At 35.7% G+C, this 21,063-nt stretch overlaps 1 protein-coding gene across 9 annotated transcripts in view; it reads left to right on the plus strand.

The window, feature by feature from the left end:
• VPS13B (vacuolar protein sorting 13 homolog B) overlaps positions 1 to 21,063 on the plus strand; it is a 456,296-nt gene that overhangs the window by 301,913 nt on the left and 133,320 nt on the right. For all 9 annotated transcript variants that reach the window (XM_080611867.1, XM_080611862.1, XM_080611863.1 and 6 more), the window contains one exon: positions 766 to 909. In XM_080611867.1, coding sequence (XP_080467993.1) covers positions 766 to 909 — 144 coding nt within the window. The remainder of the gene's footprint in view (positions 1 to 765; positions 910 to 21,063) is intronic.

The raw sequence follows: 21,063 nt of genomic DNA on the forward strand, positions 1-21,063 counted from the left end.
CATGTTGAAGAATTTCAGTGTTTTCTGTACATACATTCTTCTTGTTACCTGTTCCCAGGATGACGTTTCCTGATGGAGAGGTCTAGTTTGGATTATGAAAAGCTTGAACATTGTGCAACCTTCTGATGAGAACAGGCAGTATTTCTACTTATTAAGGAATCCTTCTGCATTGGTTCTCGTTTTCATCTCTTTCTCGCTTGCCAGCTGTGGTGAAAAGCTTGTTTTGTGCTAGATAACACCAATAAAACAGTGGCCATCCAGCTAGCTTTGCCAAAGTTTTAATAACGGTTTACAGGCAAGAAGAAATCAATTAGCTCGGTTATCAGTGAGTTCCAACACAGGATTTCATTACAAATCAAGCAAATTTTATGTTTAAAAAAAAAAAGTCCTTTTCTTGAACGTAAAGGACAATAGGAGTTATTGCCAAGGAAGTGAAAAACAAAACCTGACAGTCCACTCTTTGGTTCTACCAGGAGATGGAAACAAGACCTCACACATTAAATGCTTTTCTTGCAAAATTTGTCTTAATAGTTATACTGTTGAAAGCAAAGGAAAGAATAAGCTACATCCATTTTTAGAAACCAGAGTCACTACTTTCTCGTAAAAAGACCAAATTAATACTGTATTTTATATAGTACTAATTTGTCATAATAAGTCTATATTGAAGCATTGACTACAGCAGAGAATCACAATATGGTTACATAAAAGCTGAAAATTATTTCCAGAATGGCTGTTATCTTGTATTTTCCCTTAATTTCTCAACAGGAAATTTTGGTGTGTGGTCATTCTTTGGAGGTAAATGTAACAACAAACCTGGATTTCTTCCTCAATGTAGCTCAAGTACAACTTCTTCAGCAGCTGGTACAAGCCAATATGGTTGGACTGGAACCTTCCAGTAGTGCCACTGAGGTAGGTTTTTTTCTGGTTTGCTCTTGAGTTTTTTAGACTGCCACAGCTCAGGTGTTTGCATCATCTAGATAAAATAATAAAGGTAAACGAAATACAAGTTTTGTTATTGTTTCTTTGGTCAGCTTTAAAATGCAATGTGAGTATTCTGACAATAGGATGAGTGATATTTTAACAAGAATATTATTCAGTAAACTAGACTAAGGTGTTTCTACAACATCTTATGTACAGGAGAATTATGTAAACAATGAAGGAAATCAGTTTTGAGATAGGTTTTTGAGGCTGTTTAGTATTTATCTTTAACTTTTCTTGAAGCTTCAGCATCTTCTTGTAAGTTTACATACTACACTGTACTTCACAAAAGCCAGTAAACCATAAAATTTTCTTTGTTCCTGGTACTCACATTAACTGCCTTCGCTCAAGTCCCTAATATTCAGTCCACCTCTGAATATTCTTATACTTCTTCTGTAAGAATGGGGATGTGTATATCATGAAGGGTCCTTTATCTTCTGCACAGTTAATGTCTCCTTTTTTCTGCAATCTTACTGTGTTCAGCAAGTATCTTTTGAATTTTTCATTCTTTATCTGGAAATTGATACCTCAGTTTGCATTGAAGACCAGTCACCAACTGTGACAGATTTTAAATTAAATTATTAATTTTAATTGTTACTTTAAATTATTAAACTTCTGGGCTGATACAAAAAAAAGATACGAGAAAAGAAAGTTAAAACTTTGCCCTAAGAAAAAAAAATTTGTATTTCTTCAAAACCAAGGATCTAGTCAGGCTGATGGCATCTTTAAGACAATAGAAGTTAATGTGTGACAAGACACTAATTCCAGTGGAATAGCTGTTGGACTATTGAGAAATCTTCACAAATAGGAACAAGAGCTAAAGAGAGAGTTAAAGAGGAATACACAATCAACTATTCCTTTCAAAGAATCTGGCTAATGGAAGACCTGAAAAAACTTTCCTTCTTCCTTTCCTGAATCTCTCAGATTTGGCATGCCTGTGAATCTGGGTGGAAGCGAGGAATGCTCTAGAGCAGCCAAACTACTTACATTCCTCTCTCCTCATCCTGTCAAAACCCCAAAACTTGTTTGTGTCTGCTAATCTAGGCATCACATCACCCCCTGCTCCTTTATCCCTTCCCAAGGATAGAGGGAAGTAAATGACATTTTATTAACATGCTGAGGCATGAAAGATGTAGAAAAAGGCAGTGTATCTTTCTTTTCCTTGGATATTTCACAGACACAGGGCCTCTTTTGGAGATGAACATTATAAATAAGTATATATGGGAATATCTTCAATAAATAATTTGTGGAGCACAGTTTTCCCATTTTCAGTGGAATGGATAGAATCGGAATATTTAAATGATGCCAAGAATTTTAATTTTGAGTTGGCGCTATGCAGAAGTGCTGCATGACTGATTTGACTGCATGAGCTTAAAAGCAATTTGCTACGTATTTTCAGGCAGGTTTTTTGTTGACTACATCCAAGATGCCTATTTGTTCTTCATTAATATCTCACTTGAATTATTGAGGTCTCCTGTAATGAGTAATGGAATATTTCTTGTTCAAGGCGGTGGCTTCTCTTTAATAAGTTATAGAATTTAATCTTGATTTACTATACTGAAAATATAAAATGCAATAGTTGGTCCAGTTCTTTCTTCAGTGTTCTGTAGTCTTTTGTGCCTATATGAAGCCGTCCCGCCCGCTGATATATGCACATTTATTATTATCCTCATGTTTGTCCTTTCATGTTTGTCCTTCTCATGTAAGTGCCCAGTAAGCAGAGAGAAACATAATACAGTGATTGTATCCTGCCATTCTCACATCTCAGTGAATGAAGTCTGAAGCCTGCATGTGGCTATTTGTACTTCACAGCCACTAATTACTTCATAGCAACAATCGAAGCATATTTTAGGCTACAAGATGCCTCTGAAGACCATTCTTTTGCTACGAACACTAATGTCAAAGCTGGATGAGTTTTTCAGTGCATTGTTCTATGAAGTCCTTCTGTATCCCCAAGGCAGAAGGTTGCACCACACGTCTAGATAATTATCCTGTGATTAACTACCCTCTCTCTGTCACATTTTTGTATTTATATCCATTCAGAGTTTTGCTCAGTCCAACTTCTATCCATTGCATCTCAACATTTCACTATATATCTCCAAGAACAGCTGACTTCATCTTTGTAACCTTGCCGAGGTAACTGAAAAAAAAATACTCCACAACCATCCTTAGCCTTCTCTCTTTCCATCTGAACAAACCACCTACCTATAAATTCTGTGCTTTAACCAGTAACTCTCTTGATGATCCTCTGCCCGCTCAGGTTTATTGTCAGTCTTTTTTTTCTTCTATTGAGCTCAGTTAGAGACAGTACTCTAGATGTGGACTCACAAATATTTAATAAAAGCTAAAAATGTCACCTCTGATCTGCTGGCTATGCTGTTGTTAATGCTGCCCAGTAAGTGCTTAGCCTTCAACTCTACAGGGGCATGCTGCTATCACACATTCAATTTGTTGTCCACCTGAACCCTTGGGTTGTTTTTTGCAAAGCTACTCTGTAGCAGTTGGCCTTCAGCTTGTATTAGTTTTGGGATTTTTCCATGTCAGGTTCCGGTCTTTGCGTTTATTTTCATGAGGTCTCTGTTAAACCATTCCTTCATTTTGTCACTGTCCCTCTGAATGGCAACCCTACCCCTCGCTATATCAACAACTCCCTCCAGTTTGATGTCATCTGTGAGGTTTTTTTGGGGTACGTTTTGTGTCGTTGCTAAGGTCTTTAATAAGGATATCAAACATGATCAAACCTTGAGGAATGTCACTCTATAGCTAGAGTTCAGCTACTCTTTGGAACAGTCGCCATTAGTCTCTGATTTTAGTGATCCAGTTTGGTTTTTACACACCTTGTCATCTACCCATTCAGTTCACACTGGATGCAAGGCTGCTGTTGAAAACTCTGTCTAAACTTTCCTATGGTCAAAGCAAAGGGCATCCAGGTTCAATCATTATTATCATTAGTATTGTGTGCAGTTCTGGTGTCCTCAACATAAAAAGGACATGGAACTGTTGAAACATGTCCAGAGGAGGGCCACGAGGATGATCAGGGGACTGGAGCACCTCCCGTATGAAGATAGGCTGAGAAAGTTGGGGCTGTTCAGCCTGGAGAAGAGAAGGCTGCGTGAAGACCTCATAGCAGTCTTCCAGTATCTGAAGGGGGCCTACAAGGATGCTGGGGATGGACTATTCATCAGGGACTGTAGTGACAGGACAAGGGGTGATGGGTTCAAACTTAAACAGGGGAAGTTTAGATTGGATATAAGGAAGAAATTCTTTACTGTTAGGGTGGTGAGGCACTGGAATGGGTTGCCCAGGGAGGTTGTGAATGCTCCATCCTTGGTGGTGTTCAAGGCCAGGTTGGATGAGGCCTTGGGTGACATGGTGTAGTGTGGGGTGTCCCTGCCCATGACGGGGGGGTTGGAACTAGATGATCTTAAGGTCCTTTTCAACCCTGTTCTATGATTCTTTGATTCTATGATTATAGGAGGCAATTAGATGGTGGGAAGGCATGGTTTGCCTTTTTGTCAATATGTGTTATTTGTTCCCTAAAGCTTTTTTGCCCTTAAAGTGCCTGTAATTTGCTTCTGTGAAAATGTGTTCTATCACCTTCCCAGGGACTACAGTGAGGCTGACTATCAAGTAGTTCCCTAAATCCTCCTCCTTGCTCTTTTTTGAAGATGGGCATGACATTTACTGTTTTCCAAATATCAGAGACTGTCCCAGACAGCATGTCCTTTCACACATGATAAGGAAGACCCCAGCAGTGGCACTACCCAGTTCATCAAACACCTTTGGATGTGTTATGTCTGATATTTTAAGAGAAAAATTGAGCTGAAGTTATCCACCCTCCAAAGGCTTTACTGAGATGTTGCAAATTACCTAGGCTGTTGTGCAGGTCATAGTGATACACAGAACCTGTGCTGTTTCTCCTGCTGTAGCGTTCATTGTGCAGTTGCATTCAACACAGTCTTATTCAGCAGGACAATTCATAGAAAACAGATTTCCCTCTTACCCACAATGCCTATTTTCTTTGCAGATTTAAAGCTTCTTGTTTGTAGTGTTTGAGGATTTTCATCGATATTTCTATTAGATGCTTAAGCGTGATTAACAGAAGAGTAGGAAGAAACTGTATTCCCCATGGGAAAGTACAAAATTAAATGGAGAAACCAAGTAAGTTTGCATTTCTGAATCAGAATGTATGAAACCTGTTTTCCAAACCTACCCCAAGATAGCATGGGAATGATTTTTTTTTTCCTTTTTTTAGTTTTTGAAGTTGAAAGGAATAGAACATTTTTGAATAAATATTATTTTGGTACATTACATCACTGAACTTTGTTTGCAGTAAGTACTTACTCAGTTATTTTCAAGGTATTCAGAACCTATGCCCATTACATACAGTGCCTCTCATAAGGGACTTATGAATGAATAACTACACAATAAATGGAAGTATGTAAAAATTATGTACATGGGCATTCTCTGAGTAGGAAAGGGGATAAAGGAATGCCTTGAATTTCTTGAGATAACTGACCATAAGTGAAATTAGGTTTTTTTGATGGTTCTGTTTTGTCTGCTAAAATAATAAGATTGAAATAGATTCTTGTTAAAGATTTTGTAGAGTATTTGTCAAAAAGTGTACTTTTATACTGAAATAAACTGTAACAGAAGCTGTAGGATTCAAGAGTTGCTTAAATGTAGGAAGAAAACAAGAATGGAAGTTTTTCATGGTTTTTTAATGCATTGGTGCCACTTTAAAGTCACTGCAGATGAAATACTGAAAAAAGTCTTAGAAATGCGTTTGAATTTTTATAGATCTGACCACTGACTACTGAAAGTTACCAGAAATTCCTGTTTCTGAAGGAGCGCAGCTGAATGAAAATTCCGCATTGCTAGTAGGGATTTAGTCTTTTCAAAGAGAAAAAAAATGTCAAACCTGAGCATATGGAATACAGAGTCATTCTTCAGACTTAGTGGAAAGATTTAGTGCAATTTAAGGTCTGAGCACCAGGGCTGAGAGACAAAAGGAAAGTTAGGTTGGAACTCAGATTATGAATGGAATTTTGTATGACAATGATTTAAGGCAGTGAGTGTATTTGCTTGGCTTTCCTTTAGGCACTCCTGTTATTACTAATTAAGATAATAATCTAGACTGTATAAATCTCCTGCAGGCAAGAGATGTTCAGCCACATTTAAAGATGTGGTGTTTAACCTGTTTTCAGGAAGCCATTTTTACAGTATGAGGTCTTATTTAAAGGAAAAGTCAGTAGTGATGAATTGTTTATTCATCTCATATTTATTTCCTGGTTGTGTCTGTTTAAACACTCTTATGCATATGTGTAAAGTTATGGTTGATTTGCTTTTTAGCTTACAAAGCTTAAGATAGGATAGAATCATGGAATAATTTAGGTCAGAAGGGACTGAACAGAGTTCATATACTCCAGCCCTGCATACAGCATACCTAGTTACATCAAGTTGCTCTAGGGCTTCAGTCAAGTCTTAAATACCTTCAAAGATGGAAATCACACAAACTCCCTGGGCACTAGTTGACCACCCAAATGCTTTTTAAAAAAAATAAATCTTAATATCTAATTGGAATTTCTTGTGTTCCTTCTTGTGTCCATTGCTTCTCATCCTATTACTGGGCATCTCTGAGAAGAGTGGCACCATCTTCTTTATGGACTACAATCAGGTAGTTTTACACACGCCCATGGATGCTATCTGATTAAACTTTTCGTCATCATCTGATATTGCTGTCTTAATTTCGTAGCCATCTTGGTTCCCTCTGATACTTTTATACTGTGAGGACCAAAACTGGGCACAGTATTCCAAATGTGATTTCATGAGTGCCGAATAAAGGTCAATAATCACTTCCCTCAGTCTACTGACCATGTTTCTGTGGATACCATAGAAAATGCTACTGGCCACCTTTACTGCCTAGGCACATCACTTGCTTATGTCCACCTGGACTGCTCTGCAGCAGCTTCTGTCATTGCTGAGGTTCTTCCTTCTCACGTAGAGGACTTCACATTTCTCTCGTTTAACATCCAAAGGTTCCTGTTTGGCTCATTCATCTACCTTGTCTAGGTCGCTGTGGATAGCATCCCTGCTCTTGCACGTGTACACTGCTTCCCATTAATCAAAACCCTCTGAAATCAGTCATTCCTCTAATTTTGTATCCGTCAGTTCACCCATCCAGACTGTAATGTCCAAACTTAGGTTCAAGAATTTTGCAGAAGTATTAAAAGCCTTGCTTTTAGACTTCCACTGTTCTACCCGTGTCCACAGATCCAGACCCTTTATCATAGATGGTAATCAGGTAATCTGATAGATACGTGCTTTGTGGGATCTGAGGAAGGGCAAAGCATATCAGAAGCTTTGTTTTGTTCATCTTAGCTTTGTCAGTTACCTGTGTTCATGTTCTTTGACACTTAGGAATGCTTTGTATTTTTTCAGAGCCAATAATTTCTGCTGCTGGTGGTAAATGTCCGACTATGAATACATAAAGCTTGACTCCTTTTCTGCTTGTCTCTAGCACTCCTTCTGTAGGCTCCCTGCTGATTCTTTCTCTATCAGGGTGAGCACTCAAGGGTCCCAACTATGTGAGCTGATGACAGCTCTTCCATCAAGCAGCCCTTTGAAGCTAACCAGTATTCCAAAGATAACAAAATATTTAGGGATTCTGTTTATGATTTGTGGGGCAGGTGGTGGATCGTAAGAGTCAAATGTGTGCACCTTGGCTGCAAGATTAATGTTTTGGAGCTGTGAAGCTACAAACATTTAAGAAGTGCAAACATCAAGGCTGAAGTAGAATCACCTAGAGTTGTATAAACAATTACAGAGATACACAAGTAGTTAAATAATTAAAAATGAAAGGAAACATTATTCAAGTTTGGATTTTAGGAAGAGTCTTATTTGGTGTAGAACACTGCTGAGGAACATGACAAGAAGATGTTGGGGTCCTTTCCCTGATTTTTCCTATCAAAAGTCTGAGTATCTGCTGTGGTTTTATAATTGATTTGGTTCTAATGTTATAATCTCCAGCTAACCATAACAACCCCCTATCAATTTCTAATCTATGTGATTTTGAGTTCAGTAAATTCTATTAATCTGCCTTGGATTTAAAAAAATAAGCCACACTTAGTTAAAATGGCAAAAAATCAGTGAATTGCATTCTCTAAAGTCTAAAAATCATCAAGCAGGTATATCTCTTTTTATTAGATACAAAGGAACTTTGGTGTATTATGACTACCTGGAGCATGTGAATTTACCAATAGTTACAAATTTTGTTATTCATTAATATCAAGTAGCCATCATATTAAGTCTACTTTAAAACCAACCATATCTAAAGAATATCACATGACTGATTTTGAAACCAGTGTTTTCAAGCAAGTTAAATCTTTATACTTTTTAACAAAATAAAAAACATATTTTAAGGGGGCAGCGATGAACCACATCTTTAGGAAAGCCAGAGATGGGAATGCTCTTTGATCTATGTATATATTCTAGTATACCACAGTAAAAGACCCACCCTTAAGTGATGAAGCTAATGTAACATTCTTTCCTTTTCCCAGTCTTCTGACTCTCTTCATGCTACCTCTTTCTTCATGGTCTTCCACCATCTACTGTAATCCTTTCTTTGTGCAGAGTCACTCTGGTTTAGAAATTATGTAATAAAAGCAACAATAAATGCGGTTTTGTGTCTTCTGAAATTACTTGAAGACTTGTCTTTTTCCTCACACAACAAGAAAAATTCTTCAGAATGTTATGGTACCTTCTGCTGTTGGGTGGGGTTTTTTGTTTGTGTGGTTTTGTTTGTGTGTTTGTTACCTTTAAAGAAAACAGGTCATAAAGAAACAGACCTGAAGATTTTCTTTGGTGCTTGATAGTTTCAATGGCAGATTCACTTTTGTTCAGAATTTCCAAAATTTTAATTTTTTTTTTCTTTAAAATCTGTTGAGTTTTTTCTGGATTATCTTTTGGGAGGGATGGCGTACTTACTCCTTTTGCTACTTTTGTCCCATATTATCCAGGTTTTTTGTTAATTTTAGAAAGCACCATTATAAATGTACATCTTGGTGGTCTTCTTTGTGTAAGTACCTGAAATTTTCACAAGTACTTCCTGTGAGAAATTCATCAATATTTTTGAATTCATTGCACAGAATGTAGATAGGGATTAATAGAAAGATTTCAGACCCAATACTAGATAAATATGATTGACATGCCTAGATAAATGCAGTTCATATTTGCATGTGGTATAGTGACTTAAACTGAGGGTCATTTATTTAGCCCTATATTAGCATATGAATTGAAAACAATATAAGAATAGATGCATTAATTATGCATCCCTACAATATTTTCCCAGCTATAAGGTAGTATTTGCAGCTCAGGCACTTGGAGAGATAGTGATGATGTCTATGTACCTGATAGTCTTCAGTGGTTGCTTTCTCATGGATTTCTCCAGCTGCCCTTGAAACAAACTTCAGAGAACCAGCAGATTTCTCAGCACCTCCTTTTTCTATTGCATCTGACTGGGGCTTATGCCTAGAAAGCTTTTTCTTCAGTATTTAACCTGTTTTGTTGGAAAACAAGCAATCTTTAATGATATAGTTGAACAGCTGAAGAGATTGTGGCTCTTCAACAGCAGGAGTTGAACAGTTTGTTCTTTATTTTTAAAGGAAAGAAATGAAATATTTTTTATGCAAGGAAATTTAGTGTAATTAAAAAAAAATTGCAGTAACATTCCTGAATATTCCTGTCCGTATTGTTTTAATGCCATTGTATAATTAGTATTTCATTTGTGTTTTCTAATGTGTAAGTGAAGATATACTAAAAAAAAGGGATGGAAAGTTTTTAAAAGACTGAATTTAAGTAGATTGAAAGCAGGTGGTTATCCACATTGTATCAGAATTTTGGCACAACACTCATTAAGGAAACCTATGCCAGTGAAATTAATTCACGCCCAACAGATGTTCAGTACCAGAAAGGGATATGACCTGCTTGACACCAGTCACTGGAAGGAAAACATTTTTTCCTTTGATGTTTTCCATTAGGTACCGTGGATATTACATGTCTTACACACTGAAAATAGAAATTATTTTCTTATATAAATTTTACTTAAATGCACTCTCATCCCTGCTGTTCAGCCAATATAATGAATGTTTTATAGAGAAATATACGGTTCACCAATAGTGTGGGGGTTCATTTAGCATGGACATTGCATTCAAAACCAAAGTAATTTCTGTATCTAGGTGAAATTGAAAAATCTTAAAACTATATAGTTAGGTTTTGTCTATTTGTACAGGTAGTAAAATTGTAGCAGTAATTTAATGGGATACTAGACATTTATCTTTTTAAAGTATCATGATTATTGTAAATGGATTTTTTTTGGAGCCCAGCTTTTAGCCCAGAACTATAGATACATATATGAATTTGAAGTGTAAAATTTCAGGTTTTATAGATTATAATAACGATCCATACTTGATCATCATAAACTTATGGATGGAGTTTTAAACAATAAAGTAAGACTGGAAATACCTTGAGTTTGCAAGTGCCTGTGTGGATGTGTTAATAAACATTTGACCTTTGGAGTCAGGAAAGCAATTGTGGTAGGATTTTTTAAGGTTTTAGGCAAATAGGAAATTTGTATTTGTGGTTTTCCTTCCCCAGCCTCCTGTGGCAACATGATGGTCTAATGCTGAGTTTCAAATAAAATTAAGAACTTTAGGTTCAAGTGTTGGAAAGGCAATAATCTGCTTAGCATCCAGTCAAGACAAAAAAAAAAGCATGTGTGCAGCTCATTATTTACAGGAATAAATAACTTAAGGGAATGTTATGATATGTCTGTCTGTGAGCAGTGATGCTCTTTCTCTAAAGAGAAGAGGAAGAATGAAACGGTTGACTTTTCCCATATTATTTTTGGCTTGCAGCAAATTAGTGCGAATAATCAGTATTAAAATGGATAAGTTTTAAGTGCAAAATACTTCTAACAGTTTCTGTCTGGATATAAATTAACTATGTTTTAATCCTTGGTGATACCTGCTAAGCTACATGTGAGAAACGCCTTGTACATGTTCTAAGAACTTTAGTCTTTTTTGAGACTCAGTATATATCTGTAATTTAGAGTATGCTTGTTCTTAATAACAGATACTTCTGTAATCCTTGTGTTTGACAACATGACTAAAAGCTACTGATGTAGATTATCTGAGGTTTGTCTTACTCTAGATAAAATGCACTGCTACTCGGAGTAAATGGAAGATAAATTAAGGCAGTTATATTCTAGTAATGTATATGGCTATCTTGATGATATTTCTAATGCTGGTCCTCTTTAGCACAGAGTAGGAGCAAAACAAAAGATCTTCTCCCCTTAAAAAGCATGCAAACAGAAAATTGCAAGTCTTTCAGTGCCTAATAGCTTTATTTTGCTTCCAGTAACTTCTCAAACCGAAAACGTGTAGGCCCTGTTTTTTAAAGACTTTCTGAAACAGGGAAATAATGCTGAGGTCACATCCTGAAATTATTTTTTGTTATAGTCAGCCAAACTTCCCTTCAGTCACAATACCATTTTTTCCTGTTTTTTTTAAAAACAGGGGCCATACTTGATACCTGCTAGAGAGGATCTCATTGGATTCCTTTTCAATTTTATCTTTGTTTTTACAATGTATGAAAATGAATATTGACCCTCAAATCAGGCCACTGTTAAAATATTTCTATGTCTTTACGTATATTTGCTTTTGTTATTACTAGGAATCTGTTGCAGTCAGTTCTGCAAGGCAGTCTTGAAACTGAATTTATAATTTTGCAATTAGCCTTGAAAGGGAAGAGCTCTCCTAGTTCTTTCTTACCACTAAAGCTAGACAGCTATTTAGCACGTTTTGATTTGACAGTACTCCGGAATTTATTATGTGCTATTTGCAAAGACATCTGAAGAGTTTTGAAAGTAAGTATAGTTAAGGAAAGTTTAGAAAGAATAATTAAATAATTATTATATAATATATTATAATAATATATATTATATATTATCTATTATATTATATTATATTATATTATTTATATAATTATATATTATATATTATATATTATAATAAATAAAACTCTTCTCTATTCGAGTATTTAGATAAAAATCGGCTCTTTGCCAGCTTTTCTCAGTAATTATAATAACAGTATTTTCTTTTAAATATGTTTATAATTTGGAACAATCTATCCATGGGTCTCATCATCAAGACATACCTTAATTGAGGGAACTTGCAACTCTTCAGTTAGTAAGACTGCGACTTCTCAGAAAATGTTTTTTCTTCTCAATGTGAATTCAACCAGATGGATTGATCTCTGATTCTGCTGACATAAAAAATTGTTTAGATAGGCTAGAAGACATAATACTGTTGTTTTTTATCAGAACATTACAATTAAAAATAGAATTCTGTACATGTGCCTTGAACGTAAGATCAAAATGTAAGTTGTAGTTGCTCTGTTACTGAAATAGGAGAGTTGAAGTTTTGGCATTGCTGAATTTTCTGGAATATTTATTGTGGTTATATAAGCAGAGTAGTAAGGATTGTTAGAGTTCTGTTTAACTTACTTGAAAAGCCTGCTATAACCTTCCAAGTGCCAAGAGCTGTTCTTAACTTTCTTCTTTCAACAGTTTAGCATTGCAGGTTAGAATGATATTAGATCATGACAGGCACCAATTCAATAAATAACCAATAATGAACTCACTAACTTAAGCTGATGTACTTGCTCTTTTTTTCCAAGCATAGTTACATTGAATGACACTGTTTCATCAATCACAGTGAGTCTGACTTCATTAAGAGATTATCTAATCATCAGTGCTTTGTTGGAGGCATCAAGTGGGCTTTGAAGGATTGGTATTGATACTGGATTTTCTCTATTTTAGTCACTATGTAAAGTAGAACTAATGACTGGAATTTTTACTGATTTATGAGTTTAAGTAAGTAGGAGCTTTAATAAATTTTAATGAAAGCAGGTTAATTGCCAAAATGAAATTAAAAGTATTAACTGGAAAATAGATGGGGTGCAATTTCAGAAAGGGAAGTTGTATGAATAGCCTGAATGAGACAAGTACTGCGTTAAGGCTGAAAGAAATGACGTTAAAACCGATGTGGGCAAAGAGAGAGGATGCCCTTCATCAACAGGGACCTGGACACGCTTGTGAGGTGGGCTGGTGCCAACCTTATGAAGTTTAACCATGCCAAGTGCAAGGTCCTACACCTGGGTCGGAGCAATCCCAGGCGCGGCTACAGGTTGGGCAGAGAAGAGATTCAGAGCAGCCCTGTGGAGAAGGACTTGGGGGTGTTGGTCCATGAGAAAATGAACATGAGCCGGCAGTGTGCACTTGCAGCCCAGAAAACCAACCGTATCCTGGGCTAGCTTTTCTGTCATTAGGGTGTTTTGATAATTCAGTTTCATAGACTCTGTGATTAAGGTGACAGTGGAAATTACTGTGATTGGGATTACTTCAGACTGTAAGATTTCCTTCAATTCATCTTAAGATGAGATATTTTTAATTAGAGCGATTTTAAATTATTTCCTGTTACATAAATAATTTTTTAAAAATAATAATTCAGTGATAGAGAATCCACTACAGTAATACATAAACTTTTCCAAGAAGTAATTGTTCTCTAGTTTTAACTAGAGAAGTGCATCTTATTTCTTGTTTAAAAATTGAAAATCTATGACTTCATAAATTCGATAATCGCTTTTAATGACAAATGTCAGAGTGGCAGTCTGTGTTAGCTCTTCTCCTTTTTGTCTGGAAACCATATTTGAGATAGCAAACTATATTTTTATATAGTGTCATTTATAGCTGGAATAATGAAGAGAAAATACACTGGATATATACTTGCTTTGAATCTCATTGGAATTTTTTTTTTTTAATGTGTATTGAAAGAGAGGAATGGGAAAAATGGAAGAAAAGCAGCATTTAAGATGTGAAAAAACTTCACTGTCCTCCAAATATTTGACTAGATAAATCCTGAAGATTGTTGAACAACTATAAACATAATTAATCTTAGTTAGGAAGCTTGATTTCACTGGAAGTTCTTGGTAAATAGAAGGATTAAATAATTGTCTCCTGCCTCAAAAGTAAAATACATTATCGTTCTCTGTTTTATAAATTGGTTACATAAATACAGGCAGTCATTACAGTAACAACCCCTTGTTTAAACTAAAGGTGTGATTTCCAAATGGACTGTATTTGGTGGTTTATAGGGCAATGTTGTAAGGATTAGTGTAGACAAAAATAATAAAGAAGTGATGATTTATGGGTAAATCTTTTTTTAAAATGTTTTAATATTCTATAAAGAGTTTCATGCCAGGTCTCCAGTGCTGTGTTTTTACTTATTATAAGCCCTAGCTTTATACTCTTTTATAAATTCATCTTTGATGTCCAGTAGACCTATTGTACTGACTTCTTCATAAAGTATAGTCTATTATTGCAAACAATATTGCTTTGATCTGCTTGACAGGTTTAGAAGAGGGACACACATGTGGTGTCTGATAAATTACCTGAGGGGCAAAGAATGCTGCTGCCTTTTCATAATTATTAATTTTTTCAGAATTAATATATGCCAAATTCTTACAAGAAGAACATGTAATACCTGCACATGGAGAACAGAAACAGAAGTGCTAGGAAAAGAAATACAACTATATGAGTGAAGTTAATGTCACGATTTTGTTCAGTGATGCACCTAAGATTATAGGTGCAATGTTAATAAAAGGACCACATTTCCTCATTCTTAAAAGAATTTTTAATATTCTGGTAATGGTCTTTGCGGTATAAATGATAACTAGTTTTACTGCTGATCAGTGATAGAACAGGTGAATTCTCAAGGAGTTTCTTTCTTAGTCTGGCAGATCCATTTCCTGATGTCCATCACTTACCACCTGGGGATTTTTGGCAAGAGAGCATTTATTTGTCCTATCAGCATTTAGACGTGGAAAATAGAAGAGCTCCTCTTTGAAAAAGAAATTAAATACAAACCAACACTCATCTTGGTCTGCTGCTGTCCATGTACGCATGCATAGAGAATGCATCTTGCTGAAAGTCAGTGCATCTTATACTCCTCCATCAAATATGGCCATTGAGGTCATTACCAACTATCTTCTTTTACAAAGTATGCCTCTGTAAACTTCAGAGTAAGGGTGGATTTTTGGGAAAACATTAGCTTATGCGCACATAATAGTTTTGCTTAAAGGTACCCTAAATAATGTTCCTGGCTAATAACTATCTAGATTGGAGTTACTTATGCATACAAAACACAGTTATTTTGTATCTTCCCTGAAGAACTTAAAAGGTACTTCTGAATTCTTACTTTTTCTTCACAAAATCTCTGAGGATTATGGCTCAAGGAGAGTAATCAGTTATACTAGTGAATGTAAGATGCTTGCTTTTAAAATCCAAGGCAAGTTAGACATCTGAGGTATTTTCCAGAGGATGTCATCTGAAGCATTTACCCATTTTCTGTCCCCTATCCCCTCCATCCCTTTTTTCAGGTTACATAGTCTAGTTTGTTTTCTTTTAGCCCAAATACATGCTTCAGTATGCTGCAAGGCCATATCTATCCCATAAAATCTGAAATTCAGATAGGTAGCTAATAGACTAATAAAACCCAAAATAAGCTATTTCTTGAAAGAATCATAGCCAAATCATCATCTTTTGCATCCATCATTCATTTCTTATTTACAAGTTTTTAACTGCAGTGAGGAACTCAGCACTCAACAATCAGTTGTTGCAGATACGGAAATATTTGCTCATAATATAAGTAGAAACCAAAAAATTGTCCCTGTTTTGGATGGCTTTCAGACCTCCCTGTTCCTTTCTGGCATTCTGTCATTTCTACCTGAGCAATGAAGAAAGCTTCCAGAATTCTTCAGTTTATTTGCTCTTATTGTATTGATGTGTTGCTAGCCATCAGAATGCAATAGCTCCTGCACAGATTTGATGCTTTAAAAGTTTTTTCTTCCCCAAAAAACATCTGAAAAAAAAAGATCTTGTTAAAAGTTGAGGAAGAGATGCATTAAATGATTGAGCTGGTGAAGGATGGGGTCAGAGGTACTTTTAAAATGGTCACACAAAGAAGGACCTGGGACTGAAGTGTCTGGTTGGAATTTTTATTTATAACTGTTACATATTTCAAGCACAATTTGCAGACAAAGGCAATGGACACAAGCTGTCAGTCACGTGGGGGCAGTGTTGAGCAAAAAGGGGGGAAACCTCCTGGCGGCAGAGCTTTATTTTCTCTCAAAAGTTGAAGGCACAACCTGCTGGCTAATGTTTTCTGCTTTTGTAATACCTGCTTCTAGATATTTGACTTTTGAGCGCTCTGTCTGGGCTGCCCAAGCCCTGGCCTCAGTGGTGTTCTCACAGGTGATATTTTTGTTCTAGACCTGTCTCTTGGCCAGTCACTTTGGGTAAACCCCACCAGCAGATGCGACATGTTCCATAAAGCTAACTGCCATGTTCTGATAAATTGCAAAAACAACCAGCTTCCTGAATAAATGAATAAATGATATTAATATGGAGAGCTTTGGGCAGGAAATGAGGGAAGAAAAAAGGGGAGAAGCAGAAGTTTTTCAACCTTGGCATTTTATTCTTTTACCACAATAATAATTTTTGGAGTCTTAAGTAATGTAAAAATTGGATATCTTACAGTGAACAGATTGTTACTTGTAATTATCCCAATAATGGGAAAGGCTGGGGGAAGTACAGCTCCAACCTGCTCAGGTACCCAAACAAAATCAGCAAATGCTTCATGAGTAGTAGGCAACACGCTAATTACAGCAAATTAAGTGTTAACTGAGAGGCCTCCAAAAGCGAGAAGGCAGAGAAAACTCTTCTGTAGCAGCTGACTCCTTTCTAGCCTGCTTGAATCAAACTGTGTACTGATTTTTCATATTAGAGAAATTGCAGTAGTATCTGCAGAAGATATAAGCCATTCTCTATTGCTGCATATTAGGCTTAAGAAAGTGTTTCTGATAAGTTATAATACCCTGTAATATGCTGGCTCTGGAAGTCTGGAACAGTATGCTGAAGTATAGGCTTGTTTTATTCATACTTTTTCCCTAAGCTTCCACTTATCACTGCTGTCAGAGAACAGCAGTCTAGAAGGACGTTTGGTCTGACCCAGTGGTACCATTCTTATGTTCCCTTGTGGTTTATTTCTGTTTACAGAAATCTCACCAACTCTCTGTTGTTGCTGTAACTTCACTATAAAATAAAGAACATGATCAGCAGGAGGTATTTTCAAAAGTGCTATTACAGTTATATCACACATAAAATTTGAAGGAATGATAGTTAGTGGAGTTTATAGCAGTCTTTCTTCCCGATGGTAGTTCAACAGAGTAATTTAATTAAACTTTAGTCAAGGTTATCAATGTATGACTTCTGTAGAGAATGAAAAAAAATAATCAAATAGTACCATATTTTTTGTTTAAAACAAACGTAAATTTATTTTCCATTTTTTATTTTGTTTGGAAATAATAACAATCAGAAAACTGGTAAAATAAGTTCCAGATAATACTACTTAAGAAGCCAGACAGCCAAAGTGTGAAGTGGCAGATGCACATGTTGCACAGATGTTGTGTTGACTGGTTAGTATCCTTATGGAAAGTTTCTGTAATTGGAAGTATTTTTAGTATGTTGAAACTTTGAGAAGTTGGCATCCTTATTTACAAGGTTCTTTTGAAGCTGTTTATCTTCTGTCTTTTAGTTACTAAGGTCTAAGGTAATCAGTGTTAGAGGGTCTTTGTTTCTGTATTTTATATAGATCAGATGACTTCAGGTATGTCTTGATATCTGAAACTGTGTTGGCACATAAAACAGGCAACGTCGTGTGAAGATAGCTTCCTAAGGCTTTAAAGACTTTTATCATTATGCATTTGAAATTTGTTGCAATGACTAGAAGCAGAGCAAACTTAGCATATGGTAACAGTAATGTCCCAGAAATGGTAGGTATTGAAACGTGAACTAGTAAAATACTTCTCAGAGAATTTCGTATTTCTCTTAGGCTGCACAATTATTGATCAGTTCTTGCTTGAGCAGTCCTCTTGTTTGAGGTTGTGAATGCTCCATCCTTGGCGGTGTTCAAGGCCAGGTTGGATGAGGCCTTGGGTGGCATGGTTTAGTGTGGGGTGTCAGAGTGTGGGGTGGCAGAGGGGTTGGAACTAGATGATCTTAAGGTCCTTTCCAACCCTAACTATTCTATGATTCTATGATTCTAAAACCCCCAAAGTGTTGATTTTCCTCTGTGTTCTCATTAATAGTAATTAATCTCTCAGATTTTGTGGGTTTGGGTGGTTTTTTTCTTTTCTGATATTTTTCTGAGTGTTTTTAAAATGGAGCCTCATGAGAGAGAACAATTTTTACATGAGTTTTAAGTGCAAGTTGAGGTTCAGTCCACTTCCTCCCACCCTCCTTAGCCTACACTATTTGATTATCTGATCCATACCTTCTTGTCTCTGCTCAATGAATTGCATTTCTTCTGTCTCATAATACATTTAGTGGAGTAGTCAAAAAGACATAAATGTTCTGTCCAATCTCTTTACTACATATTCTACCTAGCAATATTTTGAACATAACTTGTGGATATTATTTTTATTATCAGTAAATTAAATACTATTCTACCTTTTTATCAAAATAAAATGCTTTTAATAACTAAATGGTGTGTAAAGTTAATTTAAAACTTTGCCATTTTGAATCATTTAATGTGTTAAACAAAAAAACAGAAATATTGATTATGGAGATAATACAAATACTGTTATTAAATAGGCCCAAAATTCAAACTATTCTTTAAATTATTGAATGTGTGCAAGAATACTTATTGGTTCATTTTTGCAAGAAGGGATTACAAAACCAGAAACCATGTAAGAATTATTGTGGTTTTGCCATAAATAACCAATACAGTTGGTTGCTGAAATGTAGGCAGGACAAAATCAATAAAGACAACATGGTGGCTCAAAATCACCCTAAACAGAAGTGTGAGAGAACACGTGCTTGGACTTTCTCACACTGTGGATGTTGAATGTGTCATAGTGATGATTTGCTTAATCGTCTGATGAGGAGACGAAAGTTTGAGTGCTAGGTCACACGATGTATGAATGCGGGTTCTGCATTCTTTGATCTTGACTAATCTTCTCCTTTAAGTCATCTAACACTTGTATACAGTAGAGTTTGATGCTGTGGCAACGTTACCGTTAGACAGCGCCAGTTACAGTTTCTTCCTTGCATCTACCTGCTTGGTAGTGCAGAAAACTTGGTTCTTGACAGTAATTGTAAACACATGAATTATATAATTCTCTTCATTTTAGAGTGAAATAATATGGGGGATTTTTTCTTAAAGGGGAAGCTGGGAAATAAAAGGAGAAAGGATAGTTGAAGCCAGTAAAAAGGTAATAGAAGTTGTAGTCAGTGAGCAGTGAGCAGTTTTGATGTTGAACTGGTTTTTTTGTGGCAAGGATCCTCATTTTTTCTGGCATTCTTTCATGAAAAACATTCTTTTTCATGCAATTCAACCTATTTTTAGAAGTAAATAAACTTAATGTGATCACTGTATATGTCAGTCTTCCTCAAATAATATGTAATATTTTGTCTTCTCAGCCAAATTAAAAACAGACCGAAGTCTCGGGGTTAATTATTTTTTGTATTTGTCAAGATCAGTAAATGGGTGGTGAGAAACTAAAGCAGGTGTTGCCACTGAGGGAAAGCTGTTATTCAATAGAAGTTTCTTCTCAAGTTTAAGTGGAACCTTGAAATGTGAAAGGAAGCTGTGTAAGTGTGATTTACTAGATTTAATCCTACAAATTGCATGAGTTCTTCATGACAAAGATTAATAAAATTAAAGTCCAAATATCTTGATCTCTAACAAATGTTTTCTTTACCTTGAGTTAGAAAAAGTATTGCCCTCTTTTTTTTTGCCTTGTTTTTGATGTTGTGCAGTAAGTCAAAATTAATTTTAGCTTGCTAAAGTCTAATAGCATGCAGTACAGTAGATGCTTATATAGGTGGGACACTATTCTAGAAGTACTGAAATTGGACCACGTACAGAGTATTCACACCTGAATGAAAATCACAGGCCAAAGAGAAACTAATCTTGAAAACCTGTAAATAATGTACATGCTGCATGAAGAGAGTTTCTGATGCTGGTAAATCTGAAATAAGTTTCTATTTCAATTGAGAAAAACATAGTGAGGATTACTGTCTTTCTTGGGAAGGCAAAAAAGTGTTTCCCTATTTTTCTTAACAGTAAATATAAATTCATTGCATTAGATTCTTGCTTCACAATTTCCATTGAGCCCAGTTGTCTTCATTTCTTTGACAAGTTTACATGTTAGTAGTTCACATGAAGGTAAATAGACTGTATTGCTTTGGACAAATAGTCTACTTTGGGTTATCTGGTGGTTTGGGCATTATTTTGTTTTCTGTTGAGTCTTGTTTTTAATATAGTACTTAAAATCTATGGAATAGCTAATTTTTTTAAAATATAAATTACATTAATTGTCTTCTGTTAATTTATACCATTGAGCTATTCGGTTCAGTTTTAAACATAAACTTGTAGTTTGATATTGTCAGAGACAGTGCCAAAAGTGTAACTTCTTGATGATGCCAATATAAACCCTTAGCTCAATAGCTGAGTAACTCTTGCATCATTTTCCTGGTAGTTTTACCAGTACTTGGATTCCCACAAAGCCACTTGTCGGATGTTTTCCTGAAAATAAAGTGATCTTTGGTTAGTTCAAGGACACTATCAAAATAAAGTCCTTGCCAGTGTCTTAAGTCATTGCCTTACCACATTTCCATTGTTAGGAAGCTTTGTCTCATCATTTGATTTTGTTGCCAAAAACAGCAGGGAGATATCTTTTTGAAGCACTTTGCAGTACTTTTTGATACTTCCTATGAGCAAACATTTTCATTCCAGTAGAAACGTAGATGCAATTCTTGTACTGAGAAAATAGCTGTGATTTTACTAAGACTCTTCAAAGCAGAAATCTTTGGGATTCAGGGACTGAAGTAAATTCGCACTAATATGGGAAGCTTGGAGAGAAAGGGTCCATTTTACAGATATGAAGGCAAAACACAAGAGGATT

The sequence above is a fragment of the Psittacula echo genome (genome assembly GCF_963264785.1).
Source record: "Psittacula echo genome assembly, chromosome: 2".
Taxonomy (NCBI): Eukaryota; Metazoa; Chordata; class Aves; order Psittaciformes; family Psittacidae; genus Psittacula; species Psittacula echo.